The sequence below is a fragment of the Felis catus genome, chromosome B4 (genome assembly GCF_018350175.1).
Source record: "Felis catus isolate Fca126 chromosome B4, F.catus_Fca126_mat1.0, whole genome shotgun sequence".
Taxonomy (NCBI): domain Eukaryota; kingdom Metazoa; phylum Chordata; class Mammalia; order Carnivora; family Felidae; genus Felis; species Felis catus.
In genome coordinates, this window is record NC_058374.1 from 124,956,435 (window position 1) to 124,975,076 (window position 18,642).

The window sequence follows — 18,642 nt, forward strand, 5'->3', positions numbered from 1 at the left end:
TCATAACAATCCTAAGATGTATTTACTATTATCATTCCCATTTTATTTTTTTAATTTTTTAAAATTTTATTTAAAAAATAAAAGAGAGACCTTTTTCACTCCCTCTCTTTCTCAAAATAAATGAGAGAACTTTTTTTTTTGTAAAAAGGAAAAATCCAAGTAAGTTAAATCCTATTTAACATATAGTGTAATAATGGTTTCAGGAGTAGAATTTAGTGGTTCCTCACTTACATATAACATCCAGTGCTCATCTCAACAAGTGCCCTCCTTAATGCCCATCACGCATTTAGCTACCCCCCCCCCCCGCCACCCCACACCCCTCCAACAACCCTCAGTTTGTTCTCTGTATTTAAGAGTCTCTTATGGTTTGCCTCTCTCTGTTTTTATCCTATTTTTGCTTTCCTTCCCCTATGTTCAGCTGTTTGGTTTCTTAAATTCTACATATGAGTGAAATCATATGATATTTCTTTCTCTTATTTCACTTAGCAAAAATACATTCTAGTTCTATCCACATTGTTGCAAATGGCAAGAATTCATTCTGTTTGATTACTGAGTAATATTCCATTGTAGATACATAGCACATCTTTATTCATTCATCAGCCAATGGATATATGGACTCTTTCCATAATTTGGCTATTGTCAATAGCACTGCTATAAACATTGGGGTACACGTGCCCCTTCAAAGCAGCATTTTTTTGTATCCTTTGGATAAATACCTAGTAGTGCAATTGCTGGGTCATAGGGTAGCTGTATTTTAATTTTGGGGGGTTTTGGTTTGTATGTCGTTGATGATGAGTGATGTTGAGCATCTTTTCATGTGTCTGTTAGCCATCTGGATGTCCTCTTTGGAAAAGTGTCTGTTCATATCATTCCCATTTTATTTTATTTTATTTTAATTTTTTTTAACATTTATTTATTTTTGAGACAGAGAGAGACAGAGCATGAATGGGGGAGGGGCAGAGAGAGAGGGAGACACAGAATCGGAAGCAGGCTCCAGGCTCTGAGCCATCAGCCCAGAGCCCGACGCGGGGCTCGAACTCACGGACCGCGAGATCGTGACCTGAGCTGAAGTCGGACGCTCAACCGACTGAGCCACCCAGGCGCCCCTATCATTCCCATTGTAAAAAATGAGGACATTGAGGCAGAGGTTAAATTTCTTGACCCCAAATCACATGACTAGTAAGTGACAGAGATTTGGACCTACACAATTTGGCTGTAGAAACTGTGTTCATTATAGCATGACACTGCCTCTTGCCTCTGGTTTATTAACTTTAATAGATTAGCGAATTTGCATATTCAAATTGCTCTGACCTGTAATTTCAATGTATCACTATGGGGAGATTAATTACAGTGATTAATACAAATGTGAAGAGTATAGCAAGTTGAAGTCATGATCATGCAGAAAGTAAAAGGAAAAAGGATGGGGGCATCTGGGTGGTTCAGTCAGCTGAGTTTCCGGTGAGTTCAACCCCGGGGTTAGCAGCGCAGAGCCTTCATAGAATTCTCACTCTCCATCTCTCTCTGCCCCTACCCGCTGTCTCACTCTCTCTTTCTCTCTCTCAAAATAAATAAATAAACATTTTTTAAAGGAAAAAAAATTGCCAGCCAATAGGCACTGATGTTACTGTTATTTTCAAGTTTGTTTCTTTTCTTTTCTAAAATGCCCACTAAGACTACAAGCATCATCTGGGTGGGTTCCACCTTTCTTGTCTTTTTTTTTTTTTCCATAATAATCTCTGTATATAGCATGGTGCCTGGTACTGAGTGGACATTCAAATACTTGACCTACTGCAGATCTACCGGTCTCCGGGAATGCTCTTCCAGATACCTTTTACCTGCTTTGATTAATTTAGTTATTTTGGGTCCTTTTTAAGACTACAGAAGACTTTAATAAGCTTTCATTGTTAAACATTAAAAAGATACATAAAGAGATAATAACAAAGCTTGAAAATCCACTTTTCAAATCACCAACACATACTCTTTTCCAGTTGGCCTCTGTCTTGTTTAACGTCATTTGAGTTCTCTTTCTATGTATTTGCATGCACACATGCACAAACGTGTTTACATAAAAGTATAAAGGTAGCCACAAGTCGACATTATTCGGCAACTGCCTTCTGTCAGTTTCTCACGTCTCCATAAATGTATTTCAGTTTTGGGGCGCCTGGGTGGCTTGGTCGGTTAAGCGTCCGACTTCGGCTCAGGTTATGATCTCACTGTCCATGAGTTCGAGCCCCGTCGGGCTCTGTGCTGACCGCTCAGAGCCTGGAGCCTGTTTCAGATTCTGTGTCTCCCTCTCTCTCTGCCCCTCCCCTGTTCATGCTCTGTCTCTGTCTCAAAAATAAATAAACATTAAAAAAATGTATTTCAGTTTTAAAAACAGATATCTAGTATTTCGTAATATGTATATATTAAACTTTATGTAATTATCCTCTATTGATGGGCATTAAGATCATTTCCTGTTAATGTGTATTAAAAACCATGCAGCAATGAACACTGCTGTGTAAATATCTGTATACCTGTAGAATTACAGGGTAACACAGATCTCTATTTGCGGAAAAGCCCAGTTAGTCAGCATTTTGGAACACATTTAAATAGTGCTTCTTCGCAGCCGCCGCCCCCCTCCCCCCCCCCCCCCCCCCCCCCCCCCCCCCGCCTTTTTAAGAAGAGGGGACGCGGGATAGGTTAGCGCAGGGTAAGCAGAGTAGTAAAATGCCTCGCTGGGGTGTTCGCGAAGTAACTCCTCTCACACACCGTTTTTTCTTCTCAAGATCATCAGCACAGGACTTGCAAGAGAAGAGCGGCAAGAACTCTGACGGGGGGGTGGGGGTGGACAGGGAGGGCATTGGCAATTTGTGCTTCTTGTGAGAAGCACCTGGACAGCGACGTCCTCGAGGACCACGCCCTCCTGTTAAGCCACTAGTGCGTCAATTTTGCCCTTCTTAGGCTAGACTGATGGAGCAACTCCCCAGGTATTAAAAATGACCTGGAGACACCAGGGAGAAGTCAAAGGCACCGATGTGTCTTCAGATGTGAAGCGAACGGCGGTGAGGACCAAGTCCCGACCGCAGGACGCCTCGAGCACCGCCGCCGCAGCGGCCGCCTCCGGCCGCCGCGGACGACTCGCTTTCCCAGCAGCCCCCGCGGCCCATAGGACCTTGAGCCGGGCCTGCCCTCGCGAGCGGGGGCGGGGCCGGGGCCGGAAGTCACGTGCCTCGACAGCCGCCCGGGTGAGGCTGCCTCGGTCGCCCAGTCTGGTTGGGGCTGTGACTGTGGGAGGCGCCGGGGTGATGGCGGTGGAGACTCTGTCCCCAGACTGGGAGTTCGACCGCGTTGACGACGGCTCACAGAGTAAGGGAGCGGCAGGGCAAGGGCTGCGGGTGGATGCTCGCCGGCCCGCCTCAGCCCCCCACCGGCGGCGCTCCTGCGGGAGGGCTCTGCGTCGTGGTCGCCGCGCAGCCGTCCAGTTCGGGACACTTGCTGCCCCTTGAAGTGTGAGAGGGACGCGCCCTCGGGCGTTACTTTCGGGGTTGGGGCTCCAGCGGCGGTGGGTCAGGCCGGCCGGGTCAGGGCTCAGCGTCCGGGGCGGTGGCTCTCCCGAGGAGCCCGTGGTGCCCGGGGCAGCGGCGTCCCCTCTCCGCTACCCAGGGCCGGGCGGGGTGCGTCCAGGGAGGCCCAGCAGCCCGGGGAGCCGAGGCTGGCCCTGCCTCTGGCCTCTCGGGGCTTTCGCCACATGTGCGGAGTGTGCAGTTCTAGAACGGGCTGAGTGAGGTCCGGGTTCCTGTTTTCGCTTTCCTGTTTTTCTACTTTTCTTCCAATCAACTTTTGGAAGTTTGAGGATTTTTTCTGCATGTTCTTACAGCGTAAAAGACAGCGGAAAAGCACTCTTCACGCGGAAAAAATAAACGAGCGAGTGCCAGTTTACCTCCTTCCGTGCCTTTTATTTACAAGTAGCGTTTTTCAGAGATGTTCTGTAGCTTCCGTTGCACCTAGAAAGGTTGCAAAAATTAAGCAACTTATACTTCATAAAATCGAGTCGTTTCGTTTTTAACTTGAAAGTCCAACCCCCAAAACCAAAGGTAGAGACCAAATAATTATTTTAGTGAAACTCTACTTAAGATTAATTCAAATTGGTAATGCTTCTTATCTGTAGTGCTGTTAATCTGTTTAAGTGATATGAGAGATTGAGACCTCCCGCTTGTGAATTTGTTTCTTAATGCAGTTTTCCCAAAAGGTGAATGTAATTTTTAAAAATTACACGTGAACCCTGCCTAACTTTACAAAGAAAAAAATCATGTGTACCAATTTACATGTAATTAAGAAGCATGAGCTCAATTCATAAATGGTTTGCAGTTTTTCATAAAACATTCCATAAGTTAGTAGCTCTTATGCAGCATAGAAAAAAATCGTGGTGGTAATGACGTCCTTCAACTTTTTTTGTGGCGAGGATTTTGTATTTACTGTTATAAAGTGAACTGCGCCTTGTCATGTATGAGGTTTTATGGACAGAGGTCCCTTACTCTAGTAGCTTCAAAAAACTGTAATGAAAATATATTGCTAGGTTTGAAAATGGTTCAACTGAGAGTAGGATGATCCGATTCAGTCAACAGACATTTTCTGCATCCTAGGAACTGTATAAAGTATTAGGGCTACAGAGATTACACAAAGAATGTTGAGATGAGCATGTAAATACATTTTTGGATTTGACTCTTGAGGAATCGCCCTGGATTTCTTCAAATCTTTTTATCATAACTTTGTACCAATTTTTACAACTCTTGATTATTTTATCAGCAAGGAACTTTAATGTTATTGCAGGTTATCAGTTGCCCATTGCTTTGTGAATTCCCAGACTAACTGCCACCATGCTTTTCTGGCATTGTCATGAAGAACTCATTTGCTGGTTAAATGCGTGTAATTGAGAATTAGGCATGTATTTGGGATTTCAAGAATCTCTCACAGTTTTTAAATTTATGAGTCATATCTAGGTTGTCTTCTAAAATTGCCTAGGTTACTCCTGCAGTGAGATAGGAACCTCAGTGAATGGAACTGATCCACCTGATCTAGATCTCAGGCTCTGAGCATTAGTTGCAAAATAAGGGAGATTGGGGAGCTAGGTCTTTATCCTTAGAACATAATTTATCTTAGAGTTACTTTGCATTGCTAATTTGAAAGAAAAATTGTAGTTTTTTAGAAGACAACGATTGAATAGTTATTCACATCAATAAAAGAAACAATTGGATTTGCTCTCTTTGGAATAAGTAATTAATTCTTATGTATAAGATAGAATATCTCCTTTTAGTATTAATTTTGATGACTAGACATACTTTTATTGTCCAGTTTATTCCACTGACCCCTTAGAGTCATCTATGGTGTAAATTATGTAAATATTACCACTATATTCTATACTCAGTGTTCTTCATTTGGCTTTTCCAACTCTATTATGATAGTGAAGTCATTAAAATATCTTGGTGAATTTTGGGCGTTACAGAAATAACATGATAGAGCAGGTCTAAAACCGTTTTTAAAAACAATATTTAGATGTATTAAAAAAAATGTTTTTCATGTTTATTTTTGAGAGAGACAGAGTGTGAGCGGGGAAAGGGCGGAGAGATGAAGACACAGAATCTGAAGCAGGCTTCAGGCTCTGAGCTGTCAGTATAGAGCCCCTTGTGGGGCTCGAGCACACGAACTGTGAGATTGTGACCTGAGCTGAAGCTGAATGCTTAACTGACTGAGCCACCTAGGCACCCCTGGATGTATTTTTAGACAGTAGTTTACAGTATAGAGAATTAAAAATTACTTTTTAAATTTTGCTTCTATGACAACAGAGATTTTTGCGCCTGATACAGGTCTTTATTTTTTTTGCAAAAAAGTTATTTATGACTAAAACATAGGATCAAGATGTTGAGCTATTGAAGGCATTATTCACATTATTTATGGGATAAATAGGACAATAAATTTTTCATAGTACTTTAAAGTTATAGTTTAAATGTGGTATTACTGTATAACATGCACAGCTTTTAAAATTACTATTTGGAAAAGATGAAAGGCTGAATTATTGTTTAATTTTGAAACTTTATTTTCAAGACGTCCAGACATTCCACAGTAATACATTTAAAAATGCTTAGTAAGTACTTTGCTGTGACTTTTGAGATTATTTGAAGTAAATGTCCTGTAATTCATTACTTGTACTTCTTACATACTATTTTACAATTTAAATTTAGAAATTCATGCTGAAGTCCAGCTTAAGAATTACGGGAAATTTCTTGAGGAGTATACATCTCAACTGAGAAGAATTGAGGATGCATTGGATGATTCAATTGGTGATGTTTGGGATTTCAATCTTGATCCAATAGCATTAAAGGTTTGATTTTGTTTTATTTTTAAGTTATGTGTGTATTTTCAGGACATACTATATCTTGAAAACATAGTTTTAAAAAATGGAATATACAGTTGGCCCTTGAACGATGTGGGGGTTAAGGGCACTGATTTCCCATGTCATTGAAAATCTGCATATAACTTTTGACTCACCAAACTTCACCTCCTGTTGACCAGAAGCCTTACCAATAACATAAACAGTTCATTGACACATATTTTGTCTGACACATATTTTGACACAAATTATGTATTATATTCTTACAATAAGCTGGAGAAAAGAAAATGTTATTAAGAAAATCATGACGAAAAATACATTGACAGTACTGTACTGTGTTTATAAAAAAATGAATCCACATGTAAGTGGACTCACACAATTCAAACCTGTGTTGTTCAGAGTTCAACTGTATGTTTTTATTATTTGGAATCTAGAGAACTGAAACTTGGAGGAAAAATTGTTAATTTATTCATCTCTAAGCCATGCAGTTGGTTTTTTTTTTTTTAAATGAATGACACAAACCTCTTTGAGGTAGCCTTTGTTTTTCACCAAGAAAATGAAGAGGGTTGGAATAAAATATTCAAGCTTTATTTTTTCCTTATTGAGATTATTTTATGTGCAGTGAAATACATAGATTTACAATATACTGTTCGGTGAATTTTGTCAAACATCCATATCCATGTAACTCATATTCTAATGAAAATATAGAAGATTTTCATCATTTCCCCTTATGCTATTTAGAGGATCTTAATGTGGGAGTACTGGCATTTTTGGTTTATTTTTTAAATTTTTTATTTAAATTCCAGTTAGTTAACGTATAGCGTAATACTAGTTTTAGTAGAATTTAATTTGGGAGTAATTTCTTAATGCACAAAATAAGGCATTCCTGCTCTGTTCCATTTTCAGATCATTCTGTCTTGTTTTATCTTTGAAACTGTAATTGGTTACCACTTAATAATTAACATTTACTGAGCATTTATTATGTACTAGACACTGCCCTCAGTTACATATTGACTTTTTCAGTAACAGTTTTCTTGAAATTCACACATCTCACAATTTTTGGAATTCACATATCGTATAATTCTTTGTTTTTTTAGTGTATTCACAGAATCATGCAGGTATCACTAGACTCAATTTTAGAGTATTTTCAACACCCTCAAAAGAAATCCTATGTCCCTTAGCAGTCACTCCTGATCGATCTAGTGTGGTGTTAGTGCTAAGTACAGGGTTCAACGCAAGTTTGAATAGAATAGATAGGGCTAGACTCAATTTGTGTATTCAAAATTTCAATTATTTTTTTCAAATTAAAAAGAAATGTTCTTTCCCTCTGTTACTATAGCTTTTGCCTTATGAACAGTCTTCCCTTTTGGAACTCATAAAGACTGAAAACAAGGTACAGATTTCTAAACCTAAAAATCTTATTTTTTTGAAATGCTTTAGTTATCTGCTATAACTTATATTTTTTATGTTTTTACACATGAAACTAGGTCTTGAACAAAGTCATTACTGTTTATGCTGCACTTTGTTGTGAAATCAAGAAATTAAAGTATGAGGTAATTATTTGTACTCTTAAGATGTTAAAAACATGATATAAAAGCAAATATGTGCTTACATATACAGTGTATATAAAGATTTATTGCATGTTGAATTGTTTATTTAAAGTAATACTAATAGTGATTACCATTCACTGAGTGTGCTTTCTGTGTACCAGACACCATAGGAATCCTGTTCATACGTAGAATGAAAGGCAGATAGTATGAGGAATAGATGAGGAAACAGATGAGCTTAAAGAGGATGTCACTTGCCTAACATTTTACTAGTGGTAACTGTTTGAGTCTGGGTCTGCATACCTTCAGAGGCTGTGTTATCTGCCACATATACTAGCTTTCTAGATATAATTGACTTTTTAGCCTTTTTTTTTTTTTTTTTTTTAAAGTGAGCTCCATGCCCAGCATGGGGCTTGAAGTCACCACCCTGAGATTAAGAGTTGCATGCTCTACTGACTGATCCAGCCAGGCATCCCAAGATATAACTGATTTAAAAAAAAAAAAAAAAAAAGCTTTGGATTTTTAATATGCTTTGTATTACCTTACCCATGGGTCATTAAAACTCTGGTAGAAGTTGGTAAACTTCCTCTTTTTTTCTGTACCCTTTTGATACCATGCGGTTGCTTTCTCTTCTCATGAACTAGTGGGAGGATGTGGGACAATTAGAATGGTTAGAAAAGACAAAGGCAAGGGTAAAGAAATTAAGAGATAACTTTGAGTATTAATATCTTTGGTAGTCTAAAGATAAATTGAATTTACCTGTTTTGTAAGCAGTTTTTGAATTTAAGTGAATTTGTATGTGATGTAGTCCTCTGATTATTATTAAATATGGATAACTAAGAGAGTCTAGGAATTTAAAAACAAAATAGCAACCTTTAAAATTATTTTATTTTTTTTAAACAGGCTGAAACTAAATTTTATAATGGTCTCTTGTTTTATGGAGAAGGAGGTAAGTTTTAAAATTTTACATCGTAATGCCATAATGCCTTTTTGACATTGAAATGAACAAAAAGTTGACAATTCTAGGACTACCATGATTATATGATGTATTAATGTGAGAAAAGAAATATTCAGATTTTTTGTTGGTTTATTTGTTTTCATAAGCAGATGGAAAAAGCCTGAGTGATGAAGCAGCAGCAAATTCTCTAAAATCTGTTTGTGATATTTTTATAACTTACAAAGCACCGTGGCTAGATAAGGATTTTCCTTGAATTCACTAAATAGTGAAACAGATGATTGTTTTAACTGAATCATTAATGATTGTCTCATTTTTCTTTTCAGTATAAACATTCTGTTTTCAATAGTATGCAGTTTAGAAGATATACTAATAAAAGTTGTATTTATTTTTCTTTTTGGGTCTTGACTAAGTTTAAACTAAAAAATTGAAATATGACTCTTTATGTTGCCCTTTAAAGCTACAGATTCCAGCATGGTGGAAGGTGATTGCCAAATTCAAATGGGAAGATTCATTTCATTTTTACAGGTAACTAGTTTTGACTTTTTTCTTTTTTTCTTTTTTTCTTAAAGTTTGGGTAGATTACACTCAAAAAAGAGTTCAAATGCTAAGAACGTGTACTGTGAGAGTAAGACACTTAGTTGGCATTGAATTATAGTTAAGAGGTCATAATTCCTGAAAGATTTTCATAGCATTTTATGGAACTCAGGTATCAAAGTAAGTTTGTTTCTTTCTTTCTTCCTTTCATATTTTCATTTGTGGACAATTTGTCACCATGCCGTTTAAAATAATTTAAACTTTGGGGTGCTTGGGTGTCTCAGTCGGTTGAGCATCTGACTTCGGCTCAGGTCATGATCTCGTGGTTTGTGAGTTCAAGCCCCGCATTGGGCTCTGTGCTGACAGCTCAGAGCCTGGAGCCTGCTTCGGATTCTGTGTCTCCCTCTCTCTCTGCCCCTCCCCTGCTTGCTCTCTGTCTCTGTCTCTCTCAAAAATAATAAACATTAAAAATAAATAAAAGTTGGAGGGCTGAAAGAAAAGGTGAGAAAGAATGACATCTTGCCATTTGTAGCAATGTGGATGGAACTAGAGTGTATTATACTAAGCAAAATAAGAAAGATATCATATGATTTCACTCATGTGGAATTTAAGAAACACAACAGATGAACATAGAGGAAGGGAAAGAAAAATAAGATAAAAACAGAGAGGGAGGCAAACCATAAGGGACTCTTAAATACGGAGAACATACGAAGGGTTGCTGGGGGGGAAAGAAAAATAAGATAAAAACAGAGAGGGAGGCAAACCATAAGGGACTCTTAAATACGGAGAACATACGAAGGGTTGCTGGGGGTGAGGAGTTAAGTGGGTGATGGGCATTAAAGAGGGCACTTGTTGGAATGAGCACAGGGTGTCATATGTAAGAGATGATGGGTTCTACTCCTGAAGCCAGCACTACCCTGTATGTTGAGTACCTTGAAAGTGCATTTAAAAAAGTGAAAAGAAGATAGGTCATCCAGAGAAAGCAGATACCACCTCTGCATCAAGGGAAAAAAGGGAAAGGGTTGGGGTTGCCAGAATCTGGGAGTTTGGAGCAGGAGCCCTGTGGAGTTAGTGCTCATATCTATGAAGGAACCAGCGCTGCCTGGTGGGCTGGTACTTCTGAGACAGCAACATGGGGTTGGTTCTGTAGTGCTGAAAGAAGCTGAAGGCTGGAGCAAACTGCCGTTGATGGGGTGGACTGCTCTTGTCTGGGTTTTATTGATAAAATCAGCAAGAAGTAGGGGCGCCTGGGTGGCTCAGTTGGTTAAGCATCCAGCTCTTGATTTTGGCTCAGGTCACGATCTCATTGTGGTGAGATTGAGTCTCTCGTTGGGCTCAGCATGGAGCCTACTTGGGATTCTCTCTCATGCTCTCAAAATAAATAACTTAAAAAAAGAAAAAGCAAGAAATAGAAAGAATGTCCTTTTCCTGCCCTCTGGTGTCCTTTTAGTGCCACCTGTTGACAGAACCTAATGGGAAACCTGCTGGCAGGAGTCTAAGAAATGTAATTTGCAGGGTCCCCAGTGAATGTGTCAGTTTTCTGTCTAGTTTTATCAAATTTCACATTTCTTATTTTCAGGATATTCTGTATGGTGCATATAAGTTTAAAATTGTTAATCATTCTTTGTAAGTTGAATCTGTTATGTGGTAACCCTGTTTAACTATAATAATTACATATGTAATATATGATTGTATAAGTATGTGTTATAAACTATAACTCTGATACACTAACAAACTCTATTTTGTCTGATATTATCACTGTCCCAGCTCTGTTTTAGTTAACATTTTCTTGATTTATTTTTTTATATTCTCTCAACCTTTCAGTATCGTTATGTTTGAGTTGTGATTCTTTAAAGTCACATGTATCCGGATTTTGCTTTATTACATGATCTGAAAATCTGAAGATCTCTGTCTTTTTAATTGGCTAATTCTATTTTGTTTAAATAGTCTATTTAAATAGACTTGTTTCTTCCTTTTTATTTTGTGCTATTTGTCTGAATTTTATGTTCTTTGCTTTTATTGAACTTTTAGAAGTTTAATAAGAAAGGTAAAACTAGAGCTATTTAAAAAAAATTTTTTTAATGTTTATTTTTGAGAGAGAGAGAGAGAGAGAGATACAGAGTGCAAGTGGGGGAGGGGCAGAGAGGGAGACACAGAATGTGAAGCAGGCTCCAGGCTCTGAGCTGTCAGCACAGAGACCGACGCGTGGCTCGAACTCATGAACCATGAGATCATGACCTGAGCCAATGTTGGACGCTTAACTGAGCCACATAGGCGCCCCTAAAACTAGAGCTATTTAAGTAAAATTGAAATGCATTATTTATTTTTGTTTTCAAACATTTAAAATTGTTTTTGGATCTCATTGACAGCTGCATAAAATTAAAATTTTAAACCTTCAACAAGTGTTTCATAAGCCCTAGCATATGTTAGGAACTGTTCTTGGTGCTGGGGATACAGCATTGCACAAAACCAACAGAAATTCCTGCCCTTGTAGAACTTAAAATTTAGCCACAGATTTAATCATGCTTTAAATACTTTTGCATACCAGTTGTTTTTTTAGGTTTAAGCGTTGAGAGCTTCTGAAAAGAAATTTTCAGAAGGTATGGGACGTGGTAGATGCAAATTAATTTTTTCATGACAAACACATGCCTGCAGTCAGTAGTATTTCCCTTTCTGTGTACCAAATCTGTTTATAGGTGAGGTTAAGGGTCATAAGCATTTGAAGTTATTTCAGAGTGACTTCTGGAGAGCCTTTCCCTCATTGTCCTACTTCCTAAATTGCCAGCTCTTGAGCTTCTTCGTTCAGGTGTTCATTTTTTTATTCACTTCACGGGACAGAACTTTATTGAGAAGCACATGAGGGTTAGTCACCATGCTGGACAGTGGATACTTAAAGAAGGAATAAGACAGTCTCTGTCATTTAAGAATTACATGAGTAAGTAAAGTATATTTAAAATAAAAGTATGAATGAAATGCTGTGGGGACAAAGCAGTAGAAATGACTTTGGGAGGCAGGAGAAGGGTTAAGGACTGCTTACTTGAAGGATGTTTGCAATTGTCTGTCTGCAGGTTAACTGGAAATTTCACTGGAAAACTGTTTTGTTTTTGTTTACCATTGTTACCATAAAATAGAGAAATGGTGACATTTAAAAAGCAACTATGTAACATATACTCAACTTGTCATTTCAGGAACTATCTTGTTTTGTGACGAGGTGCTATGAAGTGGTGATGAATGTAGTCCATCAGTTGGCTGCCCTCTATATCAGTAACAAGTAATGGATTTTGTAAATATTTGTGCATTTATAATAGAGATGCAGGGAATGTTTTTCTAAAACTAGCCAGTTACCTGAAATAATTTTTCATTTGTTTACTTATTCTTTCATTCATTTATTCAGCATCTTTTGAAGATGCATGATGTTTCAAACAGTACTTGATGTGTATAATACATAGGTTAATAAGACAATTTCTACCATGGTAAATGATGTTATCTCTCTGAATAAGAATGTTGAAGAATAAACTTAAATTTGATTATTTAGAAAAGGCTAATATGGAATTAGAGCTCGTACCAAATTCTCTCCCATTATTTCGCCTTTACATTGTTTCCTGGCTTATTAGAATTACATGGGATGTTTCTACAACTGCAGAATCTGGCGGAGTGGTGCCAGGGAATCTACACTGAAAAAGATTTTGGTTTTACTCAGTTGATCTTGCAAGTTTGAGAACCACTGTTCTAAATCAAGAAGAATAATCAAATTTTCATAGAGCCCTTACTGTTCTTAGTACTACAGAGTAATATCTCACATTTGATTAATTCTTTATACTTAAAAACTTTCCCATTTGCTATTTAATTACAATCTTACAGGAACTTTGTTTAGGTATATGACAAAGGGTTCTCAATTATGAGAAGTAACTGAGACCCAGAGGAATTCTGTAAGATTCCATAGCAATTTAGATGCTGTTCTTTTGATCACCAGGTCCATTCATTGTTGTTCTTAGTATACCAGAATGCATCTTAACTGTTGCTATGAACTGGAAGACTGTGTTAACTGTTTCTCATTCTCATGTTTTTCTCTGCAGTTAGGTGTTTACTTTATGTTCTGTTCTTTCACTGAAGCTGTCCTCAGGGCAGGGGGGAATGAGAGCATGAGAGCATGACTACACATCTGCAGTATCTGATGTGTAATTCAAAGAGAACTCCCCACCACCATACCCCTGTCCAAAAGAGATGAAATTTATTTGTATTCTGAATTTAATTTTTAAAATATTCTATCCTGTGGAATATCTGTATGTGCTTTGATGTATAAATACTGTCTTAAATTATTTACTGTTGAGTAGGAGATGTCTAGGAAGTAAAATTTGAATTATCCTGGGGCTTTTGACTTTGGCATGTTGTTTGTATGCATTGTTTTTCAGTAGGAATGAGAACTCAGAAATAAACCTGACTAGTTTCCAAATGCCAGTTTGGGTAAGATAACAAAGATTCTGGGTTGGGAATTGAAAAATTCTAATAGTTTAGAAAGAAATGAATATCAGTTTCACTATTTCTCCACCTCCATCCCAAACTTGATCCTTCAGGTTTAAAGGCTAGGGTTATTCATGGGTCACATATGGTCATTTCCCTACCCGTTGAGTTTAGGTATAGACAAGGATAACCCTGACTCTGTATACATGTTCGTTCTCTTAGAAAAGTGGAGTGTGGCCCCATAAATTATAGTGACTATAGCTGAAATAAAGCTAAATACATGTTAAAAGTCCAAGAGCTTCTGCTATGTGTTTTTCTTAAAAACAAAAAAAATTTTTTTTTTTAATTGGATGCTATTTTATTACAGGATTGCACCCAAAATTATAGAGACAACTGGAGTTCATTTTCAGGTAAAAGTCATTTAACTTGATCTGTAAAACTGTAATTTTTACTATATTTTACTGTGGAGTTTGTGTGATGGGGGAGTACAACAATTACAGCAAGACTCTTCAGAAAAAAAATTTTTTTTTGCTGCTTTTTAATTTGTGAAGTTGATGAGGCATTATTGACCCGCTAGCGGTATAATTCTTAGTTTTTCCCAGTAGTGGCCCAATGCAGATTCTCTAAGTGGTCTCTTTGGAGAGTGAAATAATTCTGCAATATCCCAGTTAAGGATGAAATAGTGGGCAAAGCGTTTCTCTAAGGTTTACCGTTCCATCTGAGGATTAATAGTTTCATCTGTACATTAATAAACTGATTTACCCACTGCTTTAATTCAGTAATTCGCCCAGTGTGTTTAACTTTAAAAATCCATAGGAAGCTTAACTTCTAACTAGTGATTAAATGGTAATCATTAAAGGTTTTTTGACAGACTATGTATGAGCACTTGGGAGAGCTGCTAACAGTTTTGCTTACCTTGGATGAAATTATTGATAATCATGTCACATTGAAAGAGCACTGGACTATGTACAAAAGGTGAGCCAATTAAATGTTTGAAATATTCTCTTTATATAGTTAACGTGTTAGTAAAAAAGAAACAAATGTAAATGATGCAGCTCTTTTAAAAGACCTGGAGACCTATATTTAGAAGGATCTCCTGTCACATGTTTCTATGAATACAGTAACCATTTTTTTAATTAATAATTTATTTACTTTTTAATTTACATCCAAGTTAGCATATGGTGCAACAATGATTTCAGGAGTAGATTCCTTAATTCCCCTTACCCGTTTAGCCCATCCCCCCTCCCATAACCCCTCCAGTAACCCTCCGTTTGTTCTCCATATTTATGAGTCTCTTCTGTTTTGTCTCCCCTGTTTTTATATTATTTTTGTTTCCCTTCCCTTATGTTCATCTGTTTTGTCTCTTAAAGTCCTCATATGAGTGAAGTCATATGCTATTTGTCTTTCTCTAATTTTGCTTAGCATAATACCCTCTAGTTCCATCCATGTAGTTGCAAATGGCAAGATTTCATTCTTTTTGATTGCTGAGTAATACTCCATTGTGTGTGTGTGTGTGTGTGTGTGTGTGTGTGTGTGTGTATACATATATATACACACACACATATATATACACACATATATATACGTGTATATGTACGTGTATACATATATATATATATAAAAGTATATACGTATGTATATATATACATCTGCTTTATCCACATCTTTATCCACATCTTTATCCATTCATCTGTCGAAGGACATGTGGGCTCTTTCCAGACTTTGGCTATTGTTGATAGTGCTGCTATAAACATTGGGGTGCATGTGCCCCTTCGAAACTGCATACCTGTATCCTTTGGATAGATATCTAGTAGTGCAATTGCTGGTCGTAGGGTAGTTCTATTTTTAATTTTTTTGAGAAACCTCCATACTCTTTTCCAGAGTGGTTGCACCAGCTTACATTCCCACCAGCAATGCAAAAGAGATCCTCTTTCTCCACATCCTCACCGACATCTGTTGTTGCCTGAGTTGTTAATGTTAGCCATTCTGACATACAGTAACCATTTTTAAATTTCAGATGGGCTTGTTTGAGAGTATGGTATACTTATATAAAGCATCCTAATACTTAAAGTATATTAGAATGTTAATTTGACTACCTTAGAACTCAGAGTTATTTTTTTCTTGGGTTCTGTTCAAGTGACAGTTGTTTTCCTGAACTTGGTTTTATTTCATTGTATATTCTTAAGACTTCTTTAAGTCCAGGGATTTTATTTAGTTCATCTGGTATCTAGAGAGTACCAGACACCTGAATTTAGGATGATATAAAAAAGGCATGATTAGAAAATTAAATATATTAGCATTGTTTTTGTTCAGGTTTTCAAATGTGTAGAGCCAAACAAGCAATTAATACAAATGTAAAATTTTGATTTCTTGGAAATTTTTTAATTGAAGAATTATTAGTAAAATTGAAGGTCTTTCTCCTAATCTTCCACAAGGTTACTGAAATCTGTCCATCACAATCCTTCAAAATTTGGAATTCAGGAAGAAAAGCTAAAGCCGTTTGAAAAGTTTTTGCTGAAGCTAGAAGGGCAGTTACTTGATGGAATGATATTTCAGGTATGACAGCTCTATCAGGCTATACTAAATGGGCTTGTATTAGTTGATCCAGCTCAGAACTCTGTATGACACTTTGATAGCATACCATTGAAATATGTCTTCTTTAGAAGTGTTTGGCTTAAAACATTGTCAGTGTACTAAATGTAATTATTTCAGTACCTAGCAGCAAACAAAACTAATGGTACTAGTTGTATTTGGGGTGAGGGTTTTTTTTTTTTTTTTTAATTATGTAGAAGGATAAAACTATTCAAGGATTAAGATCTAAGCAGTTGCTTTAGTGTTTGTTGTTAAACTCTAGATTTGGGTGTGTTTAGGGACGCCTGGATGGCTCAGTAGGTTAGGCGTCCGACTTCGGCACAGGTCATGATCCTGCCTTCATGGGTTCAAGCCCTGTGTTGGGCTTTGAGCTGACAGCTCGGAGCCTGGAGCCTGCTTTAGATGCTGTGTCTCCCTTTCTTTGTGCCCCTCCCTTGCTTGTACTCTCTCTCCCATAAATGAATGAATGAATGTTTAATTCTTCCTAGGCTCAGGGAATATAATTTGGCTCTGTGTAGTCCAGGTAGCTTCGTACTATTTAGTAGCTATTTTAAGTTTAAATTAATTAAAATGAAATAAAATTTCACTTTCTCCACCACTTTCACGTGCTTAATAGCTGCATATACATAATCTAATCATTGCGGCAGACACTTCAAACTTACATGTTATATATCAATAATATCTTAATAAAGCTGAGGGAAAAATAGCCACAATTAGTCTGTGACTAGCTATCCTGTCAGCATAGAAATGTAGAACATTTCTATGATCACAGAAAGTTCTATTGGATAGCATTGCTTTGGGTAGTATTTATTAGAAATTGCAATATATTTATATTTAAAATCTGCTTCAAGGTTATTTTTAACATATTTTTACATAATGACAATAAAAAGTTGATATATAGTTGACACATAATGTTAGTTTCAGGCATACAACATAGTGATTGACATCTATACATTATGCTATTCTGAGGATCACACATTTTACAGATTGATCCCAACTATTGTTTATACTAATTAACAGCTAATATATTCGATTCAGAAGATAATTTTTTGTCATTGAGTCTTTTTCCAGGAGACATTCTGATACATGCTGTAATAAAGTGCTAGGAAAGTAATCATCAGAAAAAATACACTTTTCTCTTAAAAGTGCATGGTAAAATAATAAAACGTTTTCCGTGCTTCATCAGATACATCTTCCATACGTCACTGAGCATCACTGTGTGTATCTCTTCCTGTAGAATTTTGGATTTGTGGTTCAGTTGTATTTCACTAACTAGGTACTTAAGTACATAAGTACATATTTTTTACTCAAAAGGATTTAGTTATTAGATGACATTAAGGTAAAAACTTGAGCCCCAGTGTTACTGAGATTAAAATGATGAATGTAGAAGTTTGTCACATGGTGTATATTTAAGTCTGTTTAATAACTTATTGAAAGTTTAAATTTCCCTTTAAATGTTTCCTGTTTAGGCCTGTATAGAACAACAGTTTGATTCTCTCAATGGAGGAGTATCTGTGTCAAAAAATAGCACTTTTGCTGAAGAATTTGCACATAGTATTCGCTCAATTTTTGCAAATGTAGAAGCCAAACTTGGTAACGTAAAATGCATTTTTTAAATTTTTGTTGATAAAGTTTGCATTTCCTTGAATGTAGAATTAAGTATATTTTTCTCACATGCTGTTGTTTTATAAGGAGAACCTTCTGAAATTGACCAGAGAGACAAGTACGTTGGAATTTGTGGACTCTTTGTACTGCATTTTCAAATTTTTCGGACTATTGATAAAAAGTTTTATAAATCTTTATTGGACATTTGTAAGAAGGTAAGAACTTGGAACTTTTTTTTTCAACTTGAGTAGGTGAAAAAGATTTTGGATAAAATTGGATATTCTAAAATGTATTTTATTCCTGATTATAAAAATAGTAATTTTTACAGTACTTTGTAATAATTATAAAAATAATACCTTAAGAATTTTTAAAAACCAAGCATTCCCAGGGCACCTGGGTGGGTTGAGTGTCCAACTCTTGATTTTGGCTCAGGCCATCATCTCATGGTTTGTGAGTTTGAGCCCTGCATTGGGCTCTACTTTGGGCTCTGTGCCCACAGCGTGGAGCCTGCTTGAGATTCTCTCTCCTCTCTGCCCATCCCTCGTGCTCCCTCTCTCTCTGAAAATAAGCATTTT

At 37.0% G+C, this 18,642-nt stretch overlaps 1 protein-coding gene across 4 annotated transcripts in view; it reads left to right on the forward strand.

Annotated features, from left to right (window-relative positions):
• Positions 1 to 3,189: 3,189 nt before the first annotated feature.
• WASHC4 (WASH complex subunit 4) overlaps positions 3,190 to 18,642 on the forward strand; it is a 59,865-nt gene continuing 44,412 nt past the window's right edge. For all 4 annotated transcript variants that reach the window (XM_023257391.2, XM_023257393.2, XM_023257392.2 and 1 more), the window contains exons 1-12: positions 3,190 to 3,348; positions 6,222 to 6,361; positions 7,710 to 7,763; positions 7,858 to 7,923; positions 8,821 to 8,866; positions 9,333 to 9,400; positions 12,598 to 12,680; positions 14,238 to 14,280; positions 14,742 to 14,845; positions 16,306 to 16,426; positions 17,932 to 18,055; positions 18,155 to 18,282. In XM_023257391.2, the coding sequence (XP_023113159.2) occupies positions 3,288 to 3,348; positions 6,222 to 6,361; positions 7,710 to 7,763; positions 7,858 to 7,923; positions 8,821 to 8,866; positions 9,333 to 9,400; positions 12,598 to 12,680; positions 14,238 to 14,280; positions 14,742 to 14,845; positions 16,306 to 16,426; positions 17,932 to 18,055; positions 18,155 to 18,282 (1,038 nt within the window). In that variant the 5' untranslated portion in view covers positions 3,190 to 3,287. The remainder of the gene's footprint in view (positions 3,349 to 6,221; positions 6,362 to 7,709; positions 7,764 to 7,857; positions 7,924 to 8,820; positions 8,867 to 9,332; positions 9,401 to 12,597; positions 12,681 to 14,237; positions 14,281 to 14,741; positions 14,846 to 16,305; positions 16,427 to 17,931; positions 18,056 to 18,154; positions 18,283 to 18,642) is intronic.